The sequence below is a fragment of the Nannobrachium achirus genome (genome assembly GCF_963921795.1).
Source record: "Nannobrachium achirus genome assembly, chromosome: 17".
Taxonomy (NCBI): Eukaryota; Metazoa; Chordata; class Actinopteri; order Myctophiformes; family Myctophidae; genus Nannobrachium; species Nannobrachium achirus.
Window position 1 is genome coordinate 51,335,390 of NC_137824.1, and position 11,160 is coordinate 51,346,549.

General features: G+C 43.5%; 1 protein-coding gene across 1 annotated transcript; it reads left to right on the forward strand.

The window, feature by feature from the left end:
- Positions 1 to 947: 947 nt before the first annotated feature.
- LOC308302540 (E3 ubiquitin/ISG15 ligase TRIM25-like) lies at positions 948 to 2,225 on the forward strand (the record flags this gene model as incomplete). Its single annotated transcript, XM_080746796.1, has 1 exon — positions 948 to 2,225. The coding sequence occupies one exon, from the start codon at positions 948 to 950 to the stop codon at positions 2,223 to 2,225; it is 1,278 nt and encodes a 425-aa protein (XP_080602922.1).
- Positions 2,226 to 11,160: the final 8,935 nt, after the last annotated feature.

The window sequence follows — 11,160 nt, forward strand, 5'->3', positions numbered from 1 at the left end:
GTGTGTAGCCATATTACATCACCAATTACATCCTAGACCTGTCTGTAGCCACTTTTCCTCAGCGTTTTGCCATAGCAATGTGTTTTCCTCAGCGTTTTGCCATGGCAATATGTGTGTGTGGCCATATTACATCACCAATTACATCCTAGACCTATATCCTAGTCTTTTTCCTCAGCGTTTTGCCATAGCAATGTGTGTGTGTGTGTGTGTAGCCTGTATTACATCACCAATTACCAATTGAAGACTTTATGCAAGCACGACCACCGCTCACTTCACATTGGGTGTGATTTTTTTAAATAGAGATAGAGATGGATGCATCCATGGGTGAATGGATGGACGGACGGACGTATGGACGGAGGTACGGACGGAAAATGTTTGATATGTATCTGGATCGCTAGTACGCTAATGATATGGAACAGCTTTCACCATACCATGTTATTCATCATATGTTTTCATATTTTGTATACTAGGAAAGTTAGACTGTAAAAAGTAAGGAGAACGGAAAAAGAAAAAACTTAAAAGGGGGAAAAGAAAAAAAAAGAGGAAGAAGGGGGAGTGAGGTATAAATTTGCGGTATCCTCTCCGATCTGGCACGGGGTGGCTGGACTCCATGAAGAAACTACCCTTCTTCTGGGAGGAAAAGAGCAACAAGAAGGTGGTAACAGGGTGGCCAGAAAATCATTATGCCTGGAGCAAGACTTGACGCACAAGCTTCCAAGGGTGTGGTGTTTCTTTGCCCTAGAACCGAACCAGTTTCGGGGCGTTTCGGGGCAACGAGCTAAGAATCCCACGTATGGGGAAAACCCATAGTGTAGGCTCAACGTTAGGCATTTTGGCCTATATATGGAGACGTCAAGAACCTGTTTGTGATAGGCCGTGTCGTAGGCCGTACAATGCCAACCATGTCTTATATAAACGGGCATGTCAGTCAGTCGGCCAACTGTAAAATGGAACACCAGGGAGTTCAACTGGATCGGGGTCAGTTCTGCTGTTCTATCTGTCTGGATCTACTGAGGGATCCAGTGAGTGTTCCCTGTGGACACAACTACTGCAGTACATGTATTGAGGGATACTGGAGTCAGGATGATCAAAGGGTCAGTTGTCCACTGTGCAGACAGACGTTCATCCCAAGACCTGTTCTGAGGAAAAACAACTTGTTGGCTGAGGTGGTGGAGAGCCTGAAGAAGACCGAACTACAAGATGTTCCTCCTGATCACTGCTATGCTGGACCTGGAGATGTGGCCTGTGATTTCTGCACTGGGAGGAGACTGAAAGCTGTGAAGGCTTGTCTTCAGTGTCTGGTCTCTTACTGTGACACTCACCTCCAGCCTCACTATGAATCTCCTGCCTTTAAGAAACACAAGCTGGTCAAAGCCTCCAGCGAGCTTCAGGGGAACATCTGCTCTCGCCACGACGAGGTGATGACGTTCTTCTGCCGTACCGATCAGCAGTGTATCTGTTCCCTGTGCTTCGTGGAAGAACACATAGGTCACAATATTGTCTCAGCTGCAGCAGAGAGGACTGAGAAACAGTCAAAAGTGCTTCTTAGGGGTCAGCAGAACGTCCAGCAGAGAGGGGAAGACGTGAAGGCTTTTCACCAGCAGGTGAAATCCATCAATCACCGTGCTGACAAAGCAGTGGAGGACAGTGACACTATCTTTAAGGAGATGATCTCCTCCATTGAGAGAAGACGATCTGAGGTGACGGAGCTGATCAGAGGCCGGCAGAAACATGATGTGTGTCATTCTGAAGGACTGAGGAGGCGTGTGGAGCAGGAGGTCACTGAGCAGAGGAGGAGAAACGCTGAGCTGGAGCAACTCTCACACACAGACGATCACATCCATTTCCTACACAGTTACAACTCCCTCTCAAGGATCAGTGGATCTACACACTATCTGATCGGCATAGTCCGTCCTCTGAGAGACTTTGAAGACGTGACCGCGTCTGTGTCAAGGATGAGGGACAAACTAGAGGACATTCTTAAAGATGTGCCTATTTTTGTGAAGACCCTTACTGGCGAGACCATTATCCTGGAGGTTGAGCCATTGAGTGATACCATTGAGAGCGTCAAGGCCAAAATCCAGGCCGCGACAGGCGTCCCCCGTTACCAGCAGAGGCTGAACTTTGCTTGCAAAGAACTGAAAGATGGCCGTAGGACCCTGTCAGACTATAATATCCAAAAGTGGTCCATCCTCTACCTTGTGCTGCGTCTGAAGGCGTCATAGTCGGGGGATATCTTCAGAAATGGTGTCATATCCTGGAATAAATTCCTTACCAAAAAAAATCAAACCTCGGTTCGAAGTGAAGCGGTGAACTTTTATTCTATGTGTTCTATTATCATGTGAAGCACCAATCCTCAAAGTATCCAATCATCAGACCGGGAGGGACACTGCACACATATTCTGGACGTACAGGACAGATAAAACCTGTTCATTCTGAACTGAAATGGCCATATATGGACATGGGGCACACATTTTGCTTTTTGAAAAAGCCTATTCATTCTGGACTGATATTCTGGACGTACGGGACAGATAAAACCTGTTCATTCTGGACTGAAATGACCATATATGGACATGAGGTGACAGACATTTTGTTTTCGAAAAAGCCTGTTCATTCTGGACTGAAATGACCATATGGGCGGGGGACACACAAAGCCACTCAAAAATGTCTTCACCAATGTGTTTGTAAAGGTTTCTAGTATATATCAATTTGGGGGTCCTTGACATGAAAAGGTTTGAGAACCACTGCTGTATATAGTAGGCCAGTAAACATGTACACCCGTGAGAGTATTGCAAGTGTGCCCCCAAACAATTGGGAAAACAATAAGATTGAAATGATAATATGACGTTGATATTTAACACATACTGTAGTAATACGGTGATACCAATAAATAACAACTTAAAGTATACTACGTTTGGTTCCATTGTTCCATCTGATTGATCATTAAAATGGTTGCAAACCACTGATTTAGACGGTTAATTGAGGTATTGCATAGTCTTCCATTATGCGGTGTAACATTCGCGTTGATAAGTAACAGGATGCAAATTAGACGCACATTTATTGGAGAGGATACGCCTCTTTAAGAGCAAGAGATGGACTGTATATTGCCACTGGGCCAGACCATGCGCTGGCCTCGTACTCCATAAACTGTGCAAAAGGCTTGGAGATGACTCAGGTAGCATATTAGCTCGAGGAGATTGGAAGCAGGGAATATTCCCTGACACTAATGAATATCAGTTTTATTAGGATATGATTGCGGTCATCAAAAAAGGTTATTGCTTTCATAACATTGTATATTAAAAACAATTTAATCTCATCCTTGTAAACTGTAATTCAATATCTCTGCAGCTCTATCCGCTGTGATTAATGGCAAAAGCATCCGTAATTTGAGTGTACATTATCCATACATATCTGTTTAGAAAGTTACTTGAAGGAATGTGCTCTTTAGGATTGATGTTTATTTATTTATTAAGCATGTAGCAACTCAGGGTCATGTAAACGATATATGTCATGTACGATGGGAATAGAGCTGATCTACAAGTTCACAACCTGTCACGTGCGTCGTGAGTTTGTACTGTAGATCGGCAGTTTCTAGAGCGTGGCACTGTAGCATAAATCAGGCCTAATATGACGCTGTGGAAATTGGAGGTGACACTGGATGCGATGGAGACATAGCCCAGAGATGCAAGGCACATCACATTAAAGCATGTTACTGGCCATGTAGTCATGGCTATGTTGCTGTACATGCTCCTCCTGTCCCTATATATGTTCCTGTACCCATGCAAGAACAAGGTATGACAAACACAGGTTCTTGTCTGTGATAAGACAGGCGGAGGTTATGTTCCCTGTTCTCGTGGAGTTATGGCAGGCACAACAGAGCTACCAGTACATTCATTTTATTGGGTGGTAACCACTTTTTTTTTATTGATAGGACAGTAGACTGATAGGAAATGGGGGGAGAGATGGGGAGTGACACGCAGGAAAGGTTGGAATGTTGGAATAGTTTTTAATAGATGAAAAGCTGTGATTTTGTTTTTGTTTAAACCTTTTTTTGTAATATTTTGAAATAATATGTGTGTTTTTTTAATGTAGAACACAGAAAGAGATATTTACTTGCGACCCATAAAAATAGGACCCATGCAGACGTGTGTCCCGACCCAGTATTTGTGAAGCAGTGCAATATATGGTTGCTGGCCTTGGAGTTGAATCGTTTCTACCCTCTATCTCAATCAATCAATAGTACATAACTTCCTTAAAAAATCCTAAAGATTGACATTGTGTCATGCTTACCAGTTACAGTACATGCCTTGTAGATGTATACGTTCCTGTGTTAATCATATTCATACATTTCAATCCAACAGTTAATAGTCAATATTTAAAACAAAAAATATTAACCTCAGCATTTCGCCCTTAAATGAAAACTTTTGTTTCCCCCTGAAATAAAAAAGATTTGCAAGTAGGATGATATAACTTATCTGATTTTAATGCAACTCCACTTCAATGAAGCTTTTATAACTTTAATCACATTTCAAATGGAAGTTTCTCTAAGCATTATGATGTTAATAAAACTATTGAAACACATCTTGTTTCATGGAAAAAGACTTAAGGGACTTATTTAGTGAAAAAAAAACATCACAAGGATGCAACTGGGACGTATCGTCAGTGATGTAGCCTGGGGTCGACGGGTGTTTTGGGTCTCGCAACATCATACACCCTCGCCCAGGTGACCCAGCCGGGGTTGATCAAGTCCCGACTTACGTCCCAGTAGCTATCCACGATCAGTCCTATTAGGGAAAGACAGGGTCACTCAATATGTGCTGCACCGGAACTACTCTGCCGGGATTGGGGGTACTATTCTGGCGCGTGGAAGAACTAGGCTCTATGGGTTGACTCCTGGCCGGGCTCCTCCTACGTCTCACCAGGTCCTCTCCTGCTCTCACCAGGTTCAGAACCTGTGCATTGCACCAGACCCCACTCCAAACATTCCATTCAGCTGCTGCAGGTGGTTTGGCCGCAAGGGTTGGCTGGTGGTAGTACTGCAAGCTCCACCCTGAAAAGCGGGCGCTGCAGGCTCTGCTTGCGGCTTGAATGGCCCTCCTAAAGGCCTCACCGTGGATTTGTTGGGCTTCTTCCTCACGGAATACACAGGCTGGGGCGCTAACCCAACCTGCTCCTGGGTGTCGTCTACATTCCGGCCGTCAACCGACTCTCCGGTGGTCACCAAACTATTCCTGGTTATTTAAATGAATATACATATGTATTGTGGATACTGTGACTCAAAGGCCTAGCTGAAGTCTGGAATAAAAAAATTACTTGAGTAAAAGTACAAAAGTATTGGCATCAAAATGTACTTAAAGTAACAAAAGTAGAAAGTACTCATAATATTATGCAGAATGTCCCATTTGACAAGTTTGTAAGTATAAACATCATTTGAAAATAGAAGATCTACAAGCTCACAAAGCTCACAACGTCTCGATGCAACGCATTGTGAGCTTGTAGATCTGCTATTTCCAAATATAGGGCTGAAGTGGTTTATGTATGATTTGTAATACTAATCAAAATCAACAAAGTAACTAGTAACTAAAGTTTTCAGGTAAAACATAAACTAAAGTAAAGTACAAATACCTCAAAATTGTACTTAAGTACAGTACTTTGTACTTAGTTACTTTACACCACTGCTGAATGTACTTAGGGCCATATGAGGTCAGACACCCTGAGGTCTGACTGCTTCATCAATCATACAACGTGTCATTCACCCCAAAACAGCCAACGCTGACATCTCTGCTGAGAGACACAGTCATACCATGCAGTATAAAGCAGTGGTTCTCAACATGTGGGTCGGGACCCCCTGGGGGGGGCCCAAATTATTTTGGGGGGCCCCAGATGATTCACTTAATGTGCAACATTGTTTTCTCACTCAACAGTAAACAAACCGACATAAAGTTTAAGTGTAGAGGGTAAATGCACATTTCTAAAGTGACAATTTAAGGACTTTGTAATACAAATTGGCCAAATTGTCAAATATTAGAGACATGCTCACAACGCGTCGCAACGCAAGGCGTTGTGAGCATGTAGATCTGCTATTTTCACAATAGAACCGTGTTATGCAAAATGTAATGCCTCAACTCTTAGTGCTTGTCAGGGTGGTGGTGGGGGGGGGGGTTCCACAGTTAGAATATGATTATTTTGGGGGTTGCGGCCTGAAAAGGTTGAGAACCCACTGGTATAAAGGAAGCATTAGGTTTATACCGGTTTATGTGTGATTGGTATTGAGGGGGAACAGATCTAATGTAGATCCCCTCGGTTGTACTCGGTCGGGGATGGAGATGAAAAGACATCTGCGCTACTTCATCGATGATGGCGCCCATCGCAGCCAACGAGCGACGGCGCTAAACACTCCCATAAGCATTTGCTTGGAATGAAGACTTTGTTCTTCTTCTTTTTTTTTTTTAACAGCAGCAACCGAGACAAACATTCACTAGGAAGATTAGAGAGGAAAGAGAGAGATTGAGAGAGAGGAGAGCTGAGGAAAGAATGACAAAGAGAGAGGGAAACGAGAGGGAGAGAGAGAGAAAGGGAGAGAGAGAGAGAGGAGAGGAGGAAAGAGAGAGGTTAAGAGGAAGAAGAGAGAGAGAGAGAGAGAGAGAGGGCTTTTAAAAGGATTTTGTCGGTTATTGACTGGTTGCACTCTTCAGCTAATAGCCATTTAAAGATTATGGGCCTGCTGGTGGAAATCAAGGCCTCCATTGTTTGCCTTATTGCATTCTGGCAGATGGGGGCTGACACAACAACACGCAGCATCCCTCCGGGCACGCTTTGCTGCGAGCCCTACCTCCATCAGCACATCTTCTATTGAACCGGCCCTAATAACTGGCCATGAATTATTAATCCATGTACCATATTGAAGGCACAGTTGAGAGAAAGAGGGAAAGAGAGAGAGAGGGAGGAGAGGAGAGGAGAGGAGAGGAGGAGAATGAGAAAAACAAGGGGGATTGTGGGGCCGGCAGAGAGCAGAGAGAGAGTGATTGGCGAACAGGTGCCAGTTGGATGGAAAAAGGGTCCGTCTGAAAGAGTCCCACGGCGGCTATTTCTCGGAACGGGGAGGACATTCCGATAACTGGCACGGGAAGATAAAATATATATTCATTAAATGTCAAGATTGCTGATGAAATGGGTCCGATCCATTAGTGGCCAGCGGAGCGGCCAGTTAATGTTTCCCGGTTGTTCGGAGGGTGGGTCGCCGGGTTGGATTGGCTCTTAGTGTTTGGCTATAGGGTTGTTGTTATTGCTACTGCTGGTAGTGGTGGTGGAAACAGGATCACTCACTGTGGAAAAGTTTGCCTAGTGCTGAGAGCAGGTGTCGTTCAAAGCAAGAAAGTAATTCCAAACAACAATGTGGAAATTCGAGGCAAATGCACCTGTTGTTGGCACTGAAATTGAATAAGTTGTGGCCGAGCTTTGAGGGCGGGTGAAACCGATTGCTGATTTGTAGTTTGAATGTGTGTATCCTTCTCTGGTGAGGTGATTTATTGGTTCAGGATTGATGGCTGACTGATGCTAAAGCCCTTTGGCCTTTTTTGTACAACCACCATCCTGGCAGTTAGGTTGGGGTCAAATAGCACTTGCAAATAATGTGTTTACAGTTTCACGGTTAATTCACTCGGTGTGCAATAGTTGTTCAGTCACAAAAAAAGACTACATTTGTAATACTCCCGCTATGAATAACCAAATGTCAATCATTGTGTTACCCAGCCCTGCCCAGTACAACTGTTGATCAAAACTTACTCTGTAGTTTTATCTGCAAATGCTATAGTACCCAGTAACTGTAGAAACAGACTTGTGGCTACTTAGAGCTGCTGTATCAATTATACCTTGTAGGTCAATAGCAACCTGATGTCAAAACATGTCAGGTTTGATCTGTTATAAATATATGCTGTATCTGCATTGTTTTAGACTCCAACGTTACAGTGGAGTTTAAAACTTTGGTCTTAATTTCACAATAACCTTAGCACATCATCTACCAAAACTACGATAGTCTAATTCTTTGCTGAGAATATAGTTGACATTGCGGTGTATAGTTTCAAGGTTGTCTGCAGCTTTTGTTTTTTTCTTCCTCCCCAAATCCATTTCAGACAGTAATGTAAGTGTTATTGAAGTAGCACTGGCAGCTTGAAAGCCCAGCGGGGGAAAACTCGCCACGTTTAAAATAATTGAACAACATTTATAGGTATGCCTCTCTAAAATGCTACTGCCAGCCTCTGTACCAGCGGTTAACATTAGGAATGTATTTCTTTTTTGCTTCCTCCGTTTTTTTCCCTTCTTCATCTTCACAGAAAATGAGCCATGAGCTGACAGTGAATTAAAAAGCCTGTGGCTCAGAGGCTGCTCTCGCTTCCCGTCGATTTGAAATGAAGTCTACCCAGCGCCTGATGAATTGAATTTCCTGTGTCGAAAGCCCACAATTCGAAAGAAAATAATGAAGAACGCCCCAAGAATCCCCTTTTCAGATTTCATTATGAAGGAGAGGTTCTAATTGTGAGGAAATTAAATTTCCAATCCCTTCTCTTCTCGATACAATACAAGCCCCCCCTCCTCCCCTCCTCCCCTCCCCTCCCCGCCCCACCAGCACACGCTGCCACCCCAACCATGCATGTGCTGATGATGGTGGTGGCAAAGGAGGATGTTTATCCTGCTTTTGAGCTCTCTTCAAAGTAACTCACTTATCTCCTGGCAACAACCGCTGTGAATGAGCGATGAGAATAGCTTAATCAGCCCATGTAAAGCCTGCATGTGGCGCGCATGGAGTTGACCATGTGATTCTTTCAAGGCCTCGTACGTCCTCTCTCTCTCCGGCGGGTTAGCGGACGATAACAGCCGCTGCAGGTCACGCAGCCGCTGCAGGTAAGCTCTCAGGACGCTTCGGTATGACTAAACCCCTGTCTATACTTCGACCGAAACCGAAGATTTCGGTCAAAAGGTCCTTTTCGACCATAAAATGATATTCCTCGCGACTTCTGAAAAGCTTTGGACCGAATGAGAGTTCGGAAATTTGCACGTCGGAAAAACACAACTCACCGAACGGAACCGAACAAGTATAGACAGGCCTTTACGCTCCATTGTTGTATGCTGCGTGCTGTTATGCACCGTGAGTTGGCAGTGCTTGGCCTTTCAACATGGCAGCCAAGTAACAAACAAAAACTGTATATTCAAATATATTTATGAAAACATTTGAGGCAAGAAATGGTCAGTGCAATAACAGAATATCGATTCCTATTTGATAAGCACCGATGCCTTTGCGAGCCGGCAGTGTTTGCTCATACGCATAAAGTTTGAAACGTGAGACCTCATGGAAATTCTGAAAGGACGGCTGAGTCATCAACTCCCTGTGTCGTATTTATCTGTGATGCACTGCAAAGCTACGTACTAATATGTCACCTGCTATCCATAGAAAACCAGTAAGACTCCCTAATCGGGAGATAAGCGACCGTAGGTCTCGCTAGAAGAGGGCCATGTGAGAAATGAGGGGTGGGGTCTCCGCGTTGCCTTGGCTTGGATCTGTTGATGTGACATCAGTCAATGGATCAAGGGTGTCTGTAGCATTAGAGAGAGGTAGACGCACTGATGCAGAAGTCCTATCTCTCCAAAGTTAACTTTTGTTTAGGGCCCCATGATTGGTTCAAGGCCCCCTCCCTCCAAGATAATATTGCCATTCAGTGAATCTAATAAATAGTAACACAAACCAATGAAATGTATGTTTTGCTCCTACCAAATATGATTTTGGACGTATCAGATTCATTATAGCTGAATATTTTCATATCACTTTTTTGATCATATAACTAATAATAATTATAGCAAAAGTAGCAGATCTACAATCTTAGAAAGCATTGCAGCACACGTTGTGAGGCGTGAGCTTGTAGATTGGATAGTTTTGCTGTTCTCACTATTTGTATGTGACTGTCATACAAAAAAGTATAAAATAGGGTAGGTGTATATATTGTGATATTTATAATATTGTGTAATACAAATATATTTATATTGGTGTCTCAAATCTCTCTGGCTGCATGGGGCTTGGGTGTACAGTGTATTTTCAAAGGAAACAAAGGGCCCCGTATAGAGTTTTTGTTTAGGGCCCTCAAAAACCTTGTGATATGGATGGGTGCTCCTGTTTCATCACTTACAAAGACATCAACAGCATGAAGAGGAACTGCAATAAGCGGCTGGAAGAGGGCCAAGACGAGAGACAAACGGGCTTCCACCGAGACCGTTGGCCAACGGTACCTGCACGCATCTGAGGAAAAAAATGTTCAAAAAGATGTTTTCAAAGTGTCCATATGTCTGCTTTGAAAAAAATAAAAAATAAAGAAATGTCATATTATCATATCATATTTTAACACAGAGTATGGCACTGCAAAAACATACATGAATGATGAAACAAAGGATTTTTGCACTGTACCGAAACAGCACACACTGCCTTTCTGCCGTGGTTCTTATGCTCTTTATACTGTAGCTGCAATTCATTCATCATACTGTACATGATCATTTCTAGATGCTATTGGTTGTCTTTAATGTTTATCTATGAGTTTAAGCCTGTGTAAGCCTGTTCTGATGTTGTGTTCCATTGCAAGTCACTGTAATCTTTAAAATGTATGAATCAGTGGTTGATTGAACTAGAGATAACATGGGCAGTAAAAGGGAGGTGTAGAGTGTGTGTGTGTGTGTGTGTGTGTGTGTGTGTGTGTGTGTGTGTGTGTGTGTGTGTGTGTGTGTGTGTGTGTGTGTGTGTGTGTGTGTGTGTGTGTGTGTGTGTGTGTGTGTGTGTGTGTGTGTGTGTGTGTGTGTGTGTGTGTGTGTGTGTGTGTGCATGTGTACTTGTGCACATGCGTGCGTGCGTGTGTGACCAGACATGAGTCAGAGCAAACAATTAATTGGTGTTTGTTGGATTCAGCTTCGAGTACCAGATGGGTGGGGTTTGACATATCGTGGGAATTCTGATTGTCAGATAAGTTGTCTTCTGCTGAAACCTATCAACAGTCAACTGTATGACTGTCAACACCTATTGCACTGCATGTGACAAACCCCGCCCATTGTGTGTATAATGTACAAACACTAAAAAGGACGATTCACTGATCGTATTTGACCCATGGTCTGTTGCAAAAAAAT